The 21,255-nt window shown below is 39.1% G+C and overlaps 1 protein-coding gene across 1 annotated transcript in view; it reads right to left on the reverse strand.

The window, feature by feature from the left end:
• LOC150086950 (cAMP-dependent protein kinase catalytic subunit alpha-like) overlaps window positions 1–21,255 on the reverse strand; it is a 100,999-nt gene that overhangs the window by 8,719 nt on the left and 71,025 nt on the right. The window contains exon 5 of the mRNA XM_090372331.1: window positions 5,777–5,941. Within this exon, the coding sequence (XP_090228457.1) occupies window positions 5,777–5,941 (165 nt within the window). The remainder of the gene's footprint in view (window positions 1–5,776; window positions 5,942–21,255) is intronic.

The following is a 21,255-nucleotide window of genomic DNA, read 5'->3' on the forward strand; positions in this document are numbered from 1 at the left end:
TTTATATCTTTGGGGGAAGATAGCATTAGTAGAGGCATATGATGCAAGAAAGCAAGCTTATGCAGCATCAGCCAAAAAAAAAAAAAAACTTCCACTTCACCCCCCCCGTTCGTTCGTTTGAAATACCTGTCCAGCTGAGCCTTAAATTTATTTAGGCTATCAACTTCCACAACAAGGGATGGAAGTCCGTTCCACCAACCAACTACCCGCTGGCTAAAGGCAAATTTCCGCACATCTATCCTACATCTGTCTTTCCTCAATTTGAATTTATGCCCTCTCATGTGATTATTCTGAGCAAGAGGCAGAATCCCATCAGAATTGAGCATGCTCAAACCATTCAAGGCTTTACACACCTCTATCAGATCATCTCGCCGGTGCCTAGTCTCCAGACACTGTAATTTGCATAACTTAAGCCTTTCTTCGTAAGAGCAACCCTTTGTTCCATTCACTAATCTTGTTGCCCTTCTCTGTACTCGTTCCAGCAGCTCTGCATCCTTCTTGAAATGAGGCCTCCAGACCTGTGTGGCCTGACCATTGCTTTATACAAGGGAAAAATCACCTCCTTATCCCTGCTAGAAAAATTCCTCTTTTTTATCATTGATAAGACACCATGAGCTACTCCTGCAGCCCGTCTGCACTGTTCAGAGAACTTCATATCTGCCTGCACAATTACCCCCAGGTCCTTTTCATTCTCTACCACTGTCAGTGTAGTACCACAGAGTTGATACATTGCTCTGGGGTTGCTGTTTCCCATATGTAGTACTTTACATTTTTCAATGTTAAACTTCATTTGCCACCTCTCAGCCCATCTCCTCAATCGTTTCAGATCCTCTTGCAGCAGCATAGTGTCAGTAGTGTCCTTAACAACCCTGCCAACCTTTGTATCGTCTGCAAACTTGGACATTAAAGCTTGATATACCATCATCAATATTATTTATAAATACAGAAAACAACAATGGACCCAACACTGAACCTTGAGGGACTCCACTAATAACATTAGTGCACGATGAGCAGTGTCCATTGATTACCACTCTCTGTCTTCTCCCCCTCAACCACCCCTTTATCCATAGCAGCAATTTGCCTCCAATGCCACACTGCTCCAATTTGTGCAGTAGTGTTCCATGTGCAACAGTATCAAAAGCCTTTCTAAGATCCAAGTATATAATATCAAAGTTATTCCCTGCATCCAGTTCTTTTGTGACTGCATCACAGTATCCAATCAAATTGGTCAGGCAAGACTTCCCCTTAACAAAACCATGCTGTGTCCGAGCTATAACTCAAGTCTTGTCTAGATGATCCTGCAGTGCTTCTTTAACCAGTGCCTACATTAATTTTCCTGGAACAGAAGTTAAACTCACAGGTCTATAATTCCTTGTGTCAGTCTTTGATCCTCCTTTGTGAATTGAGGTCACATTTGCACATCTCCAGTCTATGGGTGCCTCCACTGAGTCCAAGGAAGCTCTCATAATTATGGCTAAGGGTTTGCTTACTTCCTTTGCTGCCTCCTTTAATTTAACTGGATAGATCCCATACACCCCAGGTGCCTTTCTTGTGTTTAACTTCAACAATTTCTCCTCCATTTTACTCTCAGTTATTACAAGATTATCTTGCTTACTGCCAGAGTTGAATACACCTCTGGCATTCCCCTTGCAGAATAACTCCTCATGTGTGAATGTCGATGCAAAATATTCATTTAGTTTGTCAGCTACCTGAGCAGGATCATCAACAGTTGAACCATCGATATCAAGTGGACCAATCTGATTCATCCCTTTACTTCTAGAGTTTACATAAGTAAAGAACTCTTTGCTGTTTTTCTTTGCATCCCTTGCCAAAGATTTCACGTAATCTGCCTAACCTCCTTTGTAACTTAGTTACAGATCAACTTATATCTATCATAGGCTTCTGTATCACGTGTTAATTTATATGTATCCCATGCATTTTTCTTCTCTGCCATATGTCTCATTAGTTCATCTGACATCCATTTAGGCCTAAATGGTTTAGGCCTAAACCTTTGATGGATCACCTTTCACTATTTGTTTTCTCGCTTCTTGATAAGTCACTTTATGTTCAATTTTATATTTCTGTATATTTTTTTTCCAAGCTTCCATAAATCACAGTTTTTTGAATATGCAGGATGATCCCCCTTGGAATTTGGGCATCATTTGCCTTTAGATATGTCTCTTGTAAACCTCAGGTACCACTACTCATTTTAATGTCATTTTGTCCTTTAATAAAATAGTTATTACAGGTCCTGCAGTGAAAGTATCACCCTATACAATTCCTGTGATAGTTGAAATCAGAATCCTAGATTGAACAACAAAGAGTAGTAGTAGTAATAGTGGCATGTGATGCAAGAAAACAAGCGTATTAGCTTATGCAGCATCAGACAAAAAAAAAAAAAAATTCACACAACAATTCCCTCTAAATGTTTGTACAGTTCCTCCTTAAATTTATTTAACCTATCAACTTGCACAACGACAGACAGAAGTTTGTTCCAGCAATTAATCACCCGCTGGCTAAAGGCAAATTTCCACACATCTATTCTACATGTGTCTTTCCTCGATTTGAATTTATACCTCCCTTAGGTTTGTAATCTGAACAAGTGGAAGAATCCCATCAGAATTCAGCGTGCTCAACACCCATTCAAGGCCTTATACACCTCAATCAAATCACCTCGCAGGTGCATAAGTCTTCAGCTGCTGAAATTTGCAGAACTTAAGCCTCTCTTGGTAAGAGGATCCCTTCATTCTCCTCACCAACTTTGTTGCCCTTCTCTGTACACAATCAAGCAAATTTCATTCTTCCTAAATGAGGCCTCCAGACCTGTATGCAGTACTCAAGGCATGGCCTGACCATTGCCTTATACAAAGGGACAATCACCTCCTTTTCCCTGCTAGAAAAATTCCTGTATATCATTGACAAAACTCCATGACCTGCCCTGGCAGCCTGTCTGCTTTGCTCAGAAAACTTCATATCTGACTGCACAATTACCCCCAGGTCCTTTTCATTCTCTACCACTGTCAGTGTAGTACCACAGAGTTGATACGTTACTCTGGGGTTACTGCTTCCCATATGTAGCACTTTACATTTGTCGACGTTAAACTTCATTTACCGCCTCTCAGCCCATCTGCTCAATTTTTCTAGATCCTGTTGCAACAGCGTACTGTCATTAGTGTCATTAACAACCCTGCCAACCTTCGTATCATCTGCAAACTTGGAGATTAAGCGTGATATACCATCATCAATATCATTTATAAATACAGAAAACAACAATGGACCAACACTGAACCTTGAGGGACTCCACTAATAACATTAGTCCACAAAGAGCAGTGTTCATTGATTACCACTCTGTCTTCTCCCACTCAACCATCCCTTTATCCATAGCAGAAATTTGCCTCCAATGCCACACTGCTCCAATTTGTACAGCAGTCTTCCATGTGCAACAGTATCAAAGGCCTTTCTAAGATCCAAATATATGATATTAAAGTTATTCTTTGCATCCAGTTCTTTTGTGACTACATCATAGTATCCAATCAAATTGATCAGACAAGACTTCCCCTTAACAAACCCGTGCTGTGTCTGAATTATTGCTGCAGTCTTGTATAGATGATCCTGCAATGCATCTTTAACCAGTGACTCCATTATTTTACCCAGAACAGAAGTTAAACTAACTGGTCTGTAATTACTCGTGTCACCCTTTGATCCCCCTTTGTGAATTGGGGATACATTTGCACATCTCCAGTCCATGGGGACCTCCTCCGAGTCCACGGATACTCTCATAATTATGGCTAAGGGTTTGCTTACTTCCTTTGCCACTTCCTTTAATATAACTGGATAGATTCCATCCACCCCAAGTGCCTTTCTTATGTTTAACTTTAACAATTTCTCTTCCACTTTTCTCTCATTTATTACAAAATCATTAAGCACCCTGCTACAATCTGATAACCTTCTGGCATTTTCAATCCTTAATAACTCCTCGTGTGTGAATGTAGATGCAAAATACTCATTCAGTTTGTTTGCTATCTGAGCAGGATCATCAAAAGTCGAATCTTCAGTATCAAGTGGACCAATCTGATTCATCCCTTTCCTTTTAGAGTTTATATAAGTAAAGAAATCCTTGCTGTTTTTCTTAGCATCCTTTGCCAAAGATTTCTCGTAATATGCCTTCGTCTGCCTAACCTCCTTTGTGACTTGATTACAAAGGAGGTTAGGAAAAGAGTCTGGAAAACAAACCATGATCTGTAGCATCCTTGGACACAGTGAGGTATAACTTGGGTTAAACTGGTTCAGGAAAGCACCGAACAAAGTCCCACCACATTAGTCTGGTGAAGAAGCCAGCAATTATACATTCCAAAAATCCATGCACAGAATTTTAAGAAAGGATACAACACCTGCACACATAATAAATTTTAACTGCTCAAGGAATTAAATCAAAAGATCAGTGTCAGATAATATACGCTAATGTGATTTTGGATTTACATAACAAAACTGAAGATATCCATCAAAAATTAATAACAAGTGAAAGCTGGTTTTCATCTTAATAGATTTGTGAACACCAAGTCACACCAAGTCATCCTATAACTCTGAACATTCAATAAAAGTAACTGTTTGATGATGCATAACAACCAACGACATCACCGTCCTACAATTTTTTTTAAAAAACCTGAAGGTAAATCAGTTAGTTACTGAGCAGAAATATGGTGTGCAGATTTTCACACTAGTATGATTTCAGCAGTGCGAGGGCCCGTGGCACATGCACAAGGGAAATTATGGTTCTGTGGGAATCATCTCCCGAGCATCTGATTTCCCACATTGGCAACATTAATTGGCTAGCAAGATCAACTGGTTTAAGCATCCCAGATTTCTTCCATTGAAGTTATTTGAAAGATGGGGTGTCTGCAAATGAGCCATGGAATCTTGTAACAATACAAAGTAGCTCAAAGAAATTGCAAACAATAGTATGATTACAACAACCCTGTTTGTGGAAAATATCTTTATCGGGGCAGAGAATTGTTTGCCCTCTTAATTATGGCCATGTAAAACTCTCCAAGACTTTTAGGATACTTTTTATAACGCTAACAACATGTGAAATTTTAATAAATAATGTTAAAATAAATTTGCTGTTATTTTATGGAAATTGTGCAATTAGGTTAAAGATCTGGATAAACAATCAGGTTAGAAACCTGAATAAATTTACTTTCATCTGTTTACAGTCTAGCAGAAAAACAGGCAAGAAAACTAAGCAGGAAGGCTAAGAAATCTAGCCACTTAATGTATAAATTTAAAATGAAGGTTTTTTTTAAAATTATTATTAGCTATATGGTGCAAGGAAGCCTGAGGCTTATGCTGCACCAGCCAAAAAAAATTCTGAATTACCCTGTGTGTGTGTGTGTGTGTGTGTGTGTGTGTGAGAGAGAGAGAGAGAGAGAGAGAGAGAGAGAGAGAGAGAGAGAGAGAGTCAGAAGAAGAAGGGGGAATCACCAAGAAAGAGAAGAATGATAATATCCAGCTCTCAAGACCCTGGGTGTGCCAAGCCCATACTCACCAGATATGAGCCCCTGGGGTTGTACAAATTTCCAGATCAAAAGTTATTAATCACAACCACAGTCATTTTATATAGTAGTTTCTAGAATTTATTGCAAGGAAATACTATAACTGTCAGTAAATAGCAAGTGTTCTCCACATACAACACTTAGCAATAAAATTAATACCACCTTATACGATAAATTAAAAGCTATTTTAAATGAATGCATAAAATGAAAGAAAATGTTCTTACTTTTCTGGTAAAGATCTCACTCCATGGAATTTCCCTAAACCACCTGTGCCTTTTAATATCCTTTACTCCTCTTTTCATAACACCAAATCTGTTAGAGATTTCTACATGGAGAATATGTTTCAAAATATCTTTAAGATCTGATGTGAAGTGAAGAGGAAAACGCAGCTAAAATTTATAAAATTAAAAGAAATTAAAAAACATTCTGTATGCTAAATAGTGATAAATGTGCATAACAATCTTCATAAAAGCAGTTAAATATTTTCTTAAAATGTTTAGGCCAGCAAAGCAACCTAAATAATTTGTCTAACATAAGGTTACATAACTTTCTAACCAGGCGCCTCCGTAGCCAGGTGGGCAGGAGCAGCAGTGCATAGCACATGCTTCTTGACTAGACTGGGGTTCGAGCCCATGACCACCAAATCCGGAGGAAGCGGAAAGGTCAGGGAATGACCACTGCATATCCCTGGAGCAATATGGCCTTAGTTGCTAATATTCCTTAAAACCAAATAACAAACAAACAAACTCTCTAACCTAACATGTAATGTAAGGTTATATAAATTCATGTTTCAAAAAAAAAGTTACAAGCTATTTCACTGCATATTACAAGAAACCATTCAATCAAGGAAGATGGATGAAGCAAGGATTTCCCAAAAAATGTATCCAACTTTTAAGAATCAGAAACCTGTACATATTTTTTAGTGTGAAAAGGGGACAGACCTGTCATGTGTTTGCTACATCCTTGGATTAAGTTGCACAACTAATATTAGTTTTTAACTGTTAGTTTTCTTAAGTAATAAATTAAATAAATAAATATTATTGTTTATTTACGAGGAGCGGTATGAAAGTAATGCCTCCTATTTTATTCCTCAGAAAATTTAATTCCTATAACTATGCCTTTTACATCAATTAGCCCTCAATCACAAATAAACACACTGTTATTTTTACACGTCAGCATCATTTTCTATGCATCTCCAAGTCAGATACTGTATTCCAATCCTGTAAAAGTCCTTACTCTTGCTCCAGAGAGCTTAGCAAATACTGTGCTTGAGCTGGTTGTTGTCCACAAAATGGGTCCCACAGATTGCATCCTTTAGCGGGTCGAAGAGGTATTAGTCAGAAGGTGCAAGATCTAGGCTATGAGAGGAGTGAGGAAGGAGAGTGCATCCCAGTTTTGCAATGGCCTTCATTATGCACAGGCTGCTATGGGGTCATGCATTGTCATGAAGAAGAAGAACCTCATTAAGGTTTTTGTCTGGTCAAACTAAGGATGTGAGCTTTCAACTTTTTTCAACATTTCCACATATCGATCTGAGTTGATTGTGGTGCGACACTCCAAGACCCATCTTTGTCCCAAAACACTGTCACCATGAATTTACCAACAGAAGACTTTCTTTTGAACTTCTTGTGCAGTGAATTTTGATGGTGCCGCTCTATCGACTGTTTTTTCGTTTCAGGGTCATAACGGTCAACCCATCTTTTGTTACTTGTGACTATGCGTGACAGAAAAACCTCTCCTTCACTCTCACAGCACCAGAGAAGTTCCATACAGATGACTTTCTGGGCTTCTTTGTGCTCATGTGTCAGCATTTTTGGGACCCACCAAGTGCAAAACTTTTTTTTGTTTGTATGTAGGCTTTATGGTGCAAGGGCAGCAAAGGCCATAATGCACCTAACTATGGTGATGTTAAATACATAGTTCTATCTGTATAGATGTTATTCAAATTTATACTGCATTGTACAGTTTTATCTGTTTGAGGAAACCAAAGATTTCAATTACATGTGGCGTGTCTGCTAGGAGGTCAGAAATGCTGAAAGGTATTCGTCATGGAAAATGAGGTAAACATATCTTCCCAATTAGTATTGTATTTGGGGCAATCAATAAGCACATGCTCGACAGTGAGCTGAGTGTTGCACCCTGTGCACCATAGTGGATCAGTGCCTGAAAGAAGATAGAGATGAGTCAGGTGCGTATGACCTATTTGTAGTCGAACTAGTACTACTTCTTCATGTCTATTCTCACGTGTCTCGACTTCCAAGGCTTGAGATCTTTCTTTATACGGAGCAGTTTGTTACCAACTTGACTTTGCCAGATATGTTGCCATTGCTCAACACTTTGCTTCTTTATAATTAATTTGAAATCAGAGAGTGATATGCTAAAGGGTTGATCTACAGGATCTGTAGCAGTTTTGGCAGCTAGGTCAGCACATTCATTTCCAACAATTCCAATGTTACCAGGGATCCAACAAAAGAGAATTTGTTGTTTGCTCTTATTTAACTTGGTCATGGTGTTACAAATGTGTATGAGTAAGGGGTTATGATGATTTTTATTCTGCTATACAGCTTGGGTAGCACTAATTGAGTCTGTGTAGATAGCGCTGGGCAAAATATTTGCTGAGAGGGTGAAATTTAATGCTATGTAGATAGCATAGGCTACTGCATTAAATGGGGAGGTTCTTGGCTATAGTAAGGTTAGGAAATACTGCTGCTGCACCAACATGGGTGTCAGTTTTAGATCCGTCCGTGTAGATTGGCGTGTACTCTGCGTGCTGGGATAAGGTATGTTTCCCCAACAATGTGAGTGAAAGGTCGCACAGTGGTATGTGATACATCCAGGGTGGAACTGTATGTGAAGTGGCCGGCTGTATCATGCTAAGGTGAATTTGCCAATCACTGAGCAGGGAATGCACGCATATCTCTGTTGACAGGTTTTTAGATGGTTAAGCCTGTAAAGATTTTCCCATTTGGGCGAGAAAAATCCATTCCGAGTAGGGTTGTCCAGTTGCCCTTTGACTTTTGCTGCATAGTTTAACAGAAGCATTTGTCTGTATAGATGTAAAGAGGTTTCAGTTGCTTTAGCACACAAGCTCTGAACTGGCAATGTACTGAATGCCCCTAGTGTGAGATGAAGAGAACTATGGTGTATGGGATCAAGCCAACATAAGGCACTTGGTCTAACAGAGCTGTAGACCACAGAGCCGTAGTCTAGACGTGACGTGACGTGACGTGACGTGACTGTATTAATGCATGATACAAATGCAGTAGCGTGTAACGGTCGGCTCCCCATGTTGTGCCAGATAGTACTCTTAAGATGTTTAGCTTCTTAAGACAAGTAAACTGGAACTGTTTTATATGTTCGAGGAAGGTAAGTTTTTGGTCTAGAACGACACCAAGAAAGCGGACACTGTGAACCACTGGATCATTTGATTTTCTAGGTGAAGTTCTGGGTCTGGATGTAGGTTATGATTCCTATAGAAGTGTATCCCAACAGTCTTTTGGGGCGAGAGGCAAAAGCCATTGTTTTGTGACCATTTTACAACTTTGTTGATGGCACCTTGCAACTGTCTTTCTACCATTCGCATATTAGGCGAATGGCAGGAGATACTGAAGTCATCAGCATACAGGGTAGTGGAACTGTCTGGGTAGACCCTGTGTTATGGAATTCATTATTCTGTTAAATAGGGTGGCACTCCTATTGAACCTTGTGGAACTCCTTTTTCCTGAATAAAATTTATAGATAACTGGTTGTTGACTCTAACTTGGAATGAGCGATGGTGTAGGAAGTTTCCGATAAACTCTGGCAGGTGTGCACATAGTCCTAGATTGTATAGGTTTCACATTATGCCGTACCTCCAAGCTGTGTCAAATACTTTTTTTATGTCACAAAGAACCATGACATGGTGTTCTTTTCGTACAAAAGCATCATGGATGTTTATTTCTGCCCTGATTAGTAAATCAAGAATGGATCTACCTTGACGGAAAGCGCATTGTACCGGGTTAAAAAGCTTGTTTTGGACTACCGTTTATCATTTTTTCCAGGATCTTGCTCACACAGCTGGTGAGTGCAATGGGTCGGTAACATTGTGGATTTGTAAGGGCTTTTCCTGGTTTTGGAAATGCCAAAACATAAGCATGGTGCCATTTCTGGGAAGGTATTCTGTTTGAAAATTCTGTTATAAAAAAGTAACAATATCTTAAAGGCTGGTTCAGTAAGTTGTACTATCATGATGCAATGTATTCCATCTGGTCCTGCTGCACTGAGTTTGGTGATGGCTAAAGCATGGTGCAATTCTGTCATTGTGAAGGGGAGATTGTATGCGGCACTAGATGCTGATTCGAAGTTGATAAAATATTTCTCAGCCTGTGCCTTGCGTACCTGAAAATCAGGTGTGTAAGATGTCGTGGCTGAGATTTTCATGAACAATTCACCCAAAGAATTTGCAATCTCCACTGGTGTTGTAACATCAAAACTGTTTACACTATATAGTTGTTTGTATGTATATATCCCATTGTTATTTGTATATATCCCATTTTAGTATGGGAAGGTTTATGTGTGGATGTTTAGAGTATACGTCATATTTTGGTCCATATCGTTTGCATTTTTGTAGTTCTTGTAATTGTGGAGGTGAAACGTCTCCATGCTTCCATTTTTCTAGTCTGTCTAATACATTTTGCTTTTGCCCGAGCCTGTTTAAAGTGTATGAGATTTGCAGTTGTTGGAAACTTCCTGAAGATGTTTCATGCTTTGTTCTTTTCTTTTTTAGACACGCTGCATTCATCATTCCACCATGCTGAAATTTTGTTGGATTGCTTTGGAATCGCTTGGTCTGCTGCCTGTAGTATTTGGTTATACAGTGAAACTTCTCCTAACGGACACCTCCCGTTAACGGACATCTCTCTACAACGGACATTTTCAAATTCCCCAACTCACCTCCATTGGTTTTAACGTGTTTGCAGCTTCTGTCTAGCGGACATTCTCTGTAACGGACGCGGACAGGCAATCTGCACTATTTCGTTTAGATTAGCACTTAATTTGATCTCCCCATAACGGACAGCGGGCGAGCTTACGGCCCTTTTTCTAGGAACGTTTCTTCCACGTATTGCCTCAATCGTGTGTTTATTTTCTATTTCCGATTCTCTGAATTTTATCAAGGTTCTAAACCCTTTTTCAAGAATTTTAAGGCACGTGTAAAACTTCTGATGAATTCGGTGTGTGCAGGGGCGGGAATATGGCCGGCCTTTTGTCTTTTCAGTTTCAGTTTTCAGTTTTGTTCAGTGTCGTGTGAAGTGCACAATGTCTTCTCGTAAACATTTAACTTTAAAAGATAAAGTCGAACTCATTAATGCATATAATTGGCAAAAAAATAGTGTTCGCAATCTCGCTGCAAAATTCAAAATCGGGAAGACGCAGGTAAGCGACATCCTAAAGGGAAAAAAGTGAACTGCTCAAACAATTTTGGCAACACGGAAATGATCAGGTTCAAAAGTCATTCCCGAAAACTGTTGGACTTCAAATTGACAATGTTACGTGTGAGTGGTTTTGTCGCAAACGTGCTAAAAAAATTCCCATTAATGGGCCTATTATTAGGGAAAAGGCTTTGGAGGTTGCGAAATCTATGGGAGTAAATGAGTTCAAAGCTTCTGTGGGATGGCTAGACAAGTTCAAAACTCGGCATAAAATTTCTTGGAAAACCGTAAGTGGTGAAGGTGGATCTGTTGATACTGGGGTTGTAACAGAGTGGACCGTCCAATTGGAAGATTTATGTCATGATTTTGAAGCTAAAGATATTTACAACTGTGACGAGACAGGGTTGTTTTTTAAAGCTCTTCCTGAAAAAACAATGAGTCTAAAAAACGAAAAGTGCCAGGGCGGAAAAATTTCTAAGGAACGCTTGACTGTACTATTGTGTACAAATATGCTGGGAGACTTTGAACAACCTCTTGTTATAGGAAAACCACAAAATCCTCGTTGTTTCAAGGGCATAAAGTTGAATCTTTTGAATGTTGACTGGAAGTCTAATAAAAAAGCGTGGATGACACGAGATATCATGAGCGAATGGATAAGTCACTTTAACCAAAACATGATTCGTCAAAACAGAAAAATTATTCTTTTCATGGATAATGCTGCATCTCACCCGCACATTGAATTGTCCAACATTCAAATTGTTTTTCTGCCACCAAACACATCTGCAGAGTGTCAGCCCTTGGATCAAGGGATAATAAAAAATTTTAAACTTCACTACAGAAAACGTGTTTTAAGACATCTCATTGCAAACATGAACGATGTAACATGTGCGAGTGACCTTTCAAAGAAAATCAGCATCCTAGATGCAATTCAATGGATTTCCTCTTCAGTAAACGTAATTAGAAAACAAACTGTCGTGAACTGTTTTGTAAAGTCTGGCTTCTCAAACGCAAAAATTGAAGTTGTGAATAGCAATATGGAGTACCAAGAAGAACAAGAACTTCAACATCTATTGATAATGTACGATACTTCCGCTACAAGTGACCCTAGCCACAAAGATATAGACTCGAACCTCACTACAGAAGATGGTGCTCTAGATATCAACGACATTATCATCGATATTTTTCAAGAAGTTCCTCATGAGGATGAAGAAATGGAAGGAGGTCATTCTGTCGAAGAACATATTAACGATGAACCACCGATGAAAATAGAAGAAGCGCTCATACAAATCAATCGTTTAAAAATGTTTTTCGCCGCTGAAGAAGATACTGAAGGACTTTCGATGGTTTCTTCACTCCAAACAAATGTTGAAAACAAAATTATCAGCCGGAAGAAGGTGCAGAAGAAAATAAGTGATTACTGTATGTATTTTTCTTAAGATAAAGTCATAATATGCATAGCACAATTATATGTATATTATTTACAAAAATATTGTGCAAAATCTGTATATAATTTAATTTAATTTTACATTAAACGTTTAACAATTGTTCTTTCTTTCTTTTTTTTTTTCCTCCCTCAGACTTCTTGTTAGCGGACACTTCTCTCTAACGGACACATTTTCGTTCCCCATGGCTGTCCGTTAAAGGGAAGTTTCACTGTATATATATTCTGTGGCGGAGTTTATGGATGCTTTGCTGGATCTGCTTTTCTTCCAGTATTGCTAGTTGTTTGTATATATCCCATTTCGCTTTGGAAAAGTTCCATTTAACAGTTCTGTTAGAAAAGTGGGGGATGTTTGTATCAGTCCGGCATATCACTGAGTAATGGTCACTACCCAATGGATTGCTGTGAATAGTCCATCCAAATATAGGATATATGGATGCTGAGCACAGTGAGACATCAATAGCTGAGGTAGATCCTGTAGGTAAATGCGTATAGGTGTGTGAGCCATTATTGAGAGTAATCAAATTGTGCTGGGTCAAGTAACTTTTCTATAATTTGTTCTCGTTTGTCCATATTTTGATTTCCCCATAAAGGATGATGACTACTGAGTTCCCCTAGGATGAAGTAGGATTGAGGAAGTTGTACCACTAGTTCTTCTAAGTCGGTGTAGCTTATATTTTGATTAGGCGGCAAGTATAGCGAGACAATAGTCAAGTCAAAATTAACGTTGACTCGCACTGCAACTGCCTCAAGGTTTGTTTTTAATGGGGGTGGTTTGGAGGGTATTTGAGCGTTGATTATCAATGCCACACCTTAATGACTGTTAGGGTTGTGTACAACACGATCTTGCTGATGAATTATATAGTTCTGGAGAGAAACAGTTATATGTGGAGTCAGACTGGTTTCCTGAAGGCAGGAAGCGATAGGATCATATTGTGTGAGGAGATCTCGGATATCATTTAAATTGCTGCAATATCCTCTACAGTTCCATTGCAGAAATGTAAGCATTATTTGGATTTAGTAGAACCCTCAATTTGTTTTGAGGGGTTGAAGGTTTATTTCACTCAGGTTTCCCTTTCTTTGCAAAGTATGGTTTTTCCATGCCCATATCCTCATCAGTAAATAGTTTTAGTACGTGCTCACCTTGTTGTGAGCTATCTTCTAGGTCCATGCAATCTGTTTGGTTTGCATCAGGAGAGGTAGTTACTTTAGTGTTTTGGTGTGGGGAGGCATCTGGTTGTACAGTAATTGGAGTATTTATGGCTTTACTTTGTTTGCTTTACTGGTACGGTGGTCAATACTGACCTTGCCCACTGAGATAGCAATTCGCTTGGCGGTATGGTTACCACTGTTTGGGTTGCAATTGCTATATGTCTTTTGGTTGCTTGAGCATAGGTTGGTTTATTATTATTCAGGACTGGTAAAGATTTTTGGCCTCTTGATAGGTGACATTGTGTTCAGTTTTGTATCGTTGTATGTGCTTTTCACGTTTCCAAAGGGGACACTCCTTAGAAAACACCAGATGTGCTTCTCTGCAGTTTGGATGACTAGGTATTGTAGCTGTGCATTCAGTGTTCGTGTGCACAGTGTATCCAAATACGGCACAGGCAGCTGCTACTCTGCAGACTGTCTGTGAATGCCCAAACTTCTGGCACTTGTAGCAGCGTAAGGGATTTGTAATGTATGCTCTAACATGGCAATTAAGATAACCTGCTTTGATTGCTGTTGGTGGTTTAGGGTAATCGAAAGTGAGTATTATGTTCCGAGTGGGAACTAGTATGCCGTCTTTCTTTGTCATTATTCTTCTTACATTGATTACTTCTTGATCTTGTAATTCCTATTTTAAATATTCATCTGACACATTCATGAGGTCCCATTCGGTGATGACACCTCTTGACATGTTCAGGGAAATGTGTGGTGAAACAGTAATGGAAGTTCCACCGAAAGTTTTTAGTTTTAGTAGTTGCTCAGACTGTCGAGCAGTGACAACTTCAACCAGTAACTCCCAATCTTAAGCAACAAACTGTCTTGGAGGTACCTATTATGCTTTCTAGGCATTTTTGGACTAGAAATGGCAATAGTTTGCCAATAGGTTGTCCTTCAGTTGAGTGAATGATAAGAACGGTTGGAGTTCTAATTTTGGCTGCGTTAGTCTTTTGAAGTTTAGCTGCAACAAATTCAGACTACAACTGTTTTCGCCCTGTAAGGGTCTCATCAATGCACCCAGTGGATTTCTGGGTCTTAGGATCAGTTTGCTCCATTTCGCCCTAGAAGGGAGAGCTTTTCTCCTCCAGGTTACTGGCCCTGTCCTGTGGAGGCAGGAGCAGTGCCACCTTTGTGACCAAGTGGTAGTGGTTAGTAATAAAATAAATGGAAGGAAGAAAGAAAGAAAGAAGGTTACTTTTCCTTCTGATCTAGTAAAGTGCTTTCTTTACTGAATTAATTGAGTGTTAATGTAACGCTGAAAATAAGAAAACGATTTTATTTCACCAAGAAAGAGTGCTAATTTACTGGCAGAGACACTTGATAACAAAATTGCTTGGCACCTGGGGCCTAAACCTTGTTGTAGCCTAGTTTCTTTATGATGGTTATCACAGCAAATTTCCCTATACCTATACACAATTTGCATGTTGTGATGCAGCAGTCTCCTTTGATCAGTGTGTCAATCCAGCTGTTACTGTCTGTTGTCAATGACGTTACTGGCTGACCATCCAGGGCTTGTCAACAATGTCACTTTCCCCACTCTTATTAATGTGTCTTACCCAATGTATAACTGTACTCATGTCTACAGTTATACATGATGTGGTTACAAAGGAACTGGATGCAAAAAATAATTTTGATATCATATATTTGGATTTCAGGAAAGCTTTTGACACTGTTGCGCATGGAAGACTATTTGTACAAATTGGAGCAGAATAGTATTAAGGGTAAGTTGCTACAATGGATAAAAGGATGGTTGAGTGGGAGAAGACAGAGTGTGGTAATTAATGGGTGCTGCTCTTCATGGAATGTTATTAGTGGAGTCCCACAGGGTTCGGTGTTGGGTCCACTGTTGTTTTGTATATTTATCAATGATATTGATGAAGGTATATCAGGCATAGTGTCGAAGTTTGCAGATGATACAAAGGTTGGTAGGGTTGTTAATGACAGAAATGGCAGTGTGCTACTGCAACAGGATCTAGATAATTTGAGCAGATGGGCTAAGAAGTGGCAACTGAAGTTTAACCTTGACAAATGCAAAGTACTGCATATGGGTAGAAGTAACCCCAGAGAAACGTACCAACTGTGTGGTACTACACTTAAGGTGGTAGAAAATGAAAAAGACCTGGGAGCAATTGTGCAGTGAGATATGAAGTTTTCTGAGCAATGCAGACAGGCTGCCAGGGCAGGTCATGGGGTTTTGTCAATGATATACAGGAATTTTGCTAGCAAGGAAAAGGAGGTGATTGTCCCTCTGTATAAGGCAATGGTCAGGCCATGCCTTGAGTACTGCATACAGGCCTGGAGGCCTCATTTTAGGAAGGATGTAGATTTGCTTGAGTGTGTACAGAGAAGGGCAACAAGATTGGTGAGGGGAATGAAGGGATGCTTTTACCAATAGAGGCTTAAGTTCTGCAAATTGCAGTGGCTGGAGACTAGGCACCTGTGCGGTGATCTGATTTAGATGTATAAGGCCTTGAATGGATTGAGCACGCTGAATTCTGATGGGATCCTTCCACTTGTTCAGATTACGAACCTAAGGGGGCATAAATTCAAATTCAGAAAAGACAGACGTAGAATAGATGTGCGGAAATTTGCCTTTAGGCAGTGGGTGGTTAATTGCTGGAACAAACTTCCATCTATCGTTGTGGAAGTTGATAGGCTAAATAAATTTAAGGAGGAACTGGACAGGCATTTGGAGGGAATGGTGTGATTTTTTTTTTTTTTTTGGCTGATGCTGCATAAGCTCATACACTTGCTTTCTTGCATCACATGCCACTACTACTACTACTACTACTACTACAGTATTGTCACCATAAACATTTCTGAGAGGTATCACTTCTTCTTTGGTAAGAAATTCAATCACCACTCTTTGCTTGATACATATATATGTAACATCCACCATTTTTAATTATTTTTTTTTTTATGAAAACCCCAAACACGTGGTATTAGAACCTATAGTACTTAGTACCATGCTTGGATTGGGGGTGGAGAAGATGAAAGAAGATAATTGTTTACATTAGAATTCAGCTTCTGTAGACTGCAATTTTCAGGAAATATGTGTGAAGGAAGGTTGTTCCAGAAAACAGCAGTTGAATGAATAAACGAGAAAGATGAAAAGTTGGTACTGTGAGTTTGAAGTTGGACAGTAAATGGATGTTGGCAGCATGTGTTCGGCCTATTTTGAAAGAGAGAGTGGGAATTATAGAAGCCAATTCAGAAGAACAGTGCCCATGGAAGTATTTGTAGAAAAGGCATTCAGCAGAAACAGTAAGTCTATGAGACAGCGAGTGGATAGACTCAGTAGAGAGGAGTCATTAATTAACCTAACTGCCCTCTTCTGAATGGAATCTAGAAGCCTGAGAGAGGTTTTGGGGGCATGGCCCCAAATGTGGGAACAATATTTCATGGTAGGGCAGATTTGTGATTTGTACAGAGTGAACAGCTGTTTGGAAGAAAAGTAACGCCGAGAACGAAAGAGAAAACCAAGTTTTTTAGATGCGGAGGAAGCAATATTTGTAATGCGCTTCTGCCAAGAGAGATTAGAAGTTAGGGTAATCCCCAAAAGAGATATACCATTTTGCCTAGAAATCGGAGTGTCACCAAAGATAAGCATAGGAGCAGAAGAATCCTTTTTGAGAGATATAAGACAAGACTGAGTTTCAGAAGGATTGAAATCAACTAAGTTGTCTTTGCCGCACTGGAGAATTACCTGGAGGTCGGCATTACAGGAATTGGTAGCAGATATTCGAGAAGTTGAAGCTAATTGAGCAGGGCAAGGTTTCTCAAAATGGAAAGTGGAATGCAATGTGCTATCATTGGCAAAACTATGGATAGAATTTTCAGTCAATGGAAGAAGGTCCTTAATATACAAGAGGAAAAGAATGGGAGAAAGAACTGAAACTTGGGGACACCAGCATTAGTGGAGAAGTTAGAAGACTGAGAGCCATCTTCCATCACCCTTAGTGAGCGATCAGAGAGAAAACTGGATAACTAATTACAAAAAAAAGTTGGCACACCATAAGATGAAAGCTTGTTTAGAAGACCTTTATGCCAAACACGATCGAAAGCCTTTGAGATGTCAAGAGCAACTGCTTGTGTTTCACCAAACGTTTTCATTGAATTTGTCCATAAACGAGTAGGCGCCTCCGTAGCCAGGTGGGAAGGAGCAGCAGTGCGCAGCACACGCTTCTTGATTAGACCGGGGTTCCAGCCCGTCACCACCAAATACGGAGGATGCGGAAGGGTCAGGGAATGACCACTGCATATTCACGGAGCAATATGGCCTTAGTTGCTAATGCCCCTAAAAACCAAATAACAAACAAACAAACAAACAAACATAAACGAGTAACGTAAGCCAAATTATCACCAGTGGATCGACACTGACAAAATCCACACTAGCGATCGTTGATCAGACAGAAGGTTTCTAGGTAGTTTAAAGAGTTGGCGGTTAATTGATTTCTCCACTACTTTAGAAAGAATAGAAGTAATTGCAATAGGACGATAATTGGATATGATGGATTTGTCTCCCTTTTTAGGAACTGGCTGGATATGAGCAAATTTCAAAGCAGAAGGAAATGCGCCTTTGGAATAAGAAAGGAAAAAAAGTGGCAAAGAAGAGGAGTAAGTTCAGTAGCCCTGATTTTGAGAACAAGTGGGGAAATACCATCAGGACCTGGAGCTTTCTTTGCATCAAGATTCGTCAGAATCCTTCTGACATCCTTTTGACGGAAGACCACAGAAGGCATTGAATGGAGCGTGTTGGGTATGGTGGGAGGTGTTTTTTACCAAAATCATTAATACATGAGTTGGAAGAAAAATTGGATGCTAGCAGGTCAGCTTTATCCTCAGCTGAAGTGACAACAGAACTTTCTGGTTTTGACAGAGGTGGGAGCAAAGATGGGAAAAAGTTGCAGCCAATAGCTCTGGCAAGAGACAAGAATGCTCGGCTACCATTAGGGCAAGAAGCAAGTTTTCTACTCTTAGTCTGTTCAAAATCTAGTTTGGACTGATTAATAACTGCTTTACAATTGTTGCAAGCTTTGGTGTAGGCAGAAAATGAAACTGAAGAATTGGAAACAAGCCAATTACGATATGCAACGTTCTTCTCTTGAAAAGTCTTAGTGTGCTGCACTCACGAGATCACAGTGCACCAATCAGTATGGTGAAACTAGAGACCTCTAGAGCCCACTCCATGACACTCGAAATGATCTATGGGACCACATTTGAAAGCAAAAAATTAAGAGACATTACTTTCATACAGGTCCTCATACATATTAGTATTTGTTCTCCTTGGAATTTTTCTAAGTATTTCCAACCATTTCTAAAGTATATCATGGTAGGTTTGACTCTTACCATTCAACCCCACTACCCTATCCAGATTCATAGACATTCTTTTCATTGTCATTTTTTTTCAATTACATTTGTTTCTCCTTTTCTAAATTCATAAGGAGGAGGTCAAAAAGATTTCTATTTAGCCAGAAGTAGTTGTTATAGACATTCTCTTCATTTCTGTATGTATTCCACTTTTTCATCAGTCACCAGACAAAATGACATATTATTGCCACCTCTAAATACACTTCCACAGGCTAGTTTTATAGAAGTCCTTTGACTGTCTTTCAAATCACAACTCACAGCAGCAGAAATCACCTCATCATTAGCAGCAAATATTTGAACCCCACATTCGTGGGCACACCTCACTGCAGTATGCAAGGAATGTACAATGGCATTATTGTGGAGCAGGTGCATACCTTTTGACAGCTTTCCTTGTCTTTTTTTCTTTTATAGAAGCATGTAGCTTCACGAAGAGGTTAGGTTGGAATAATACTTCACCATCATTATAGCCCTTTTGAAGGTAATCTGTTAGTATTACACTATGATGATTCCAAAGAACTGACAGCATCACCTTGCCAGCACTTGGTTGCACCTTTGCCTTTTTGGTGGTGTTTCTGCATGCTTCCATTGTTTTGACATTTATTTAGTTTCAGGATCACAATAATGGATCCAAGTTCAATCGTGGTGATTAGCCATGAAAAAACACCTCTTGCCTTTCCTGGAACATTGACAACATTTCATGTGTAAATTTTGCACTTTCCTTCTTCTGGTCAGGGGTCAGAAGTCTAGGAACCCATCTAGCAAACAGTTAACTCAAATGCAACTCTTGATGGATGATGTTCTCCACAGACCTTACACTAATTTAGAGCTCTGCTACTAGTTCTTTAATGCTAATATGGCAATCTTCCAGGATTTATGTCTCAATTTATACAATGCTGTCTTCTGTTACAGAAGTTTCTGGGTATCCTGGGATCTGTTTATCATGCACTAGAGTTCTTCCACATTTGAATTGTTTAGAACACTGTAACCTCAGCAGTCTTCTCCATAAACAACGACCATTTATTTGTGGATTGTTTTGGGTGTTTTTCCTTGCAGAAAGAAGAACTAAATCACTGATTTGTATTCCACTTTATCCATTGTGGTAATGTACTTCATTCAGCACTGCAAATTAAAAAAAAAATGAATTGTCAGATCAAAACTAAACTCTGTGTGGTTGCTATAGAGATTAAGGTATCAAACAAAAAAATTCCATCTTTCTATCACAACTACTTCTGGGTGAATACAAACTGTTTATGCACTGCCCCCAACAGATAATATTCCATTCCCTCATTCCTTTCATTGCCTACAGAACACTTGTTTTGTTTTAAATATATTTTTTTTGTTTATTTTAATCATAGTTTCCTAGCACAACCTGTGCTTGCAATTAAGTGGATAATCTGGGTATAAGATATGTTAGAAATGTTCATAGAAATGAATCTGCTTTAAAAAAAAACTATAAAAAGTCAGTCATATTAGCTGTGTTACTCACAATATCAGTTTTAATGATTTATGTTGGATTAAAAGGGATCTAGAATTTGCAAGTTGAGCAGCTTGATTGTGGGGAAAATCAGGAAGGATGTGTTTTACTATCAATAAAGAGTAACAATGAGAAGAGTGAGAGGATCCTCACCTGTCAACAAGTGAAGGTGAGTGAGATGGGGACAGTATGCCCAATACTGTTCCCACAAGGACAACCTCATCTTGTCTGTGCTAGAGTTATGGAGTTTGCTTTATTTGAAAGAGCATATATTATTATGCTCTTTCAAATTTCAAATATATTTCAAATATATTATTATGCTCATTATTATGCTGATAATGTGGGGTGTCCATGCATTTTCTCCAAGGTCTTATCCAAGCAGCTAGTAAGTGAGATTGGTCTGTAATTATGTGGATCTGACTGGTCTGTTCCCAGCTTGTCAGATGAGAAGCCATTTGACACATCAGTTGAAGTGCCACTAAGACCAGTAGTCAATTTTCCTGATGATAACAATTAGAAACACCTGGACAACAAAATAAACACTTATACAATAAACACAATGCAGTGATGATGTGATGGCTTTATTTCTAACCTTGAATTACAGAATCACCTCAGCTTTGTAGCAATTATAAGGTACCAGAAAATAAATGGCTGGTTTAACACTTTATACAGAAGGTGCCCAGTAGTGCAACTACAAAGTGCCCTGAAGCAATGCAGAAGAACTGAAGGTTTTTTTTTTTTTTAAATTCTGATTCAGTAAAGAAACACAAATGAAATATTTGGTGAAGGTAAAGAAAGCCAATA

The sequence above is a fragment of the Mastigoproctus giganteus genome, chromosome 4 (assembly GCF_048544385.1).
Source record: "Mastigoproctus giganteus isolate SK-2022 chromosome 4, ASM4854438v1, whole genome shotgun sequence".
NCBI lineage: Eukaryota > Metazoa > Arthropoda > Arachnida > Uropygi > Thelyphonidae > Mastigoproctus > Mastigoproctus giganteus.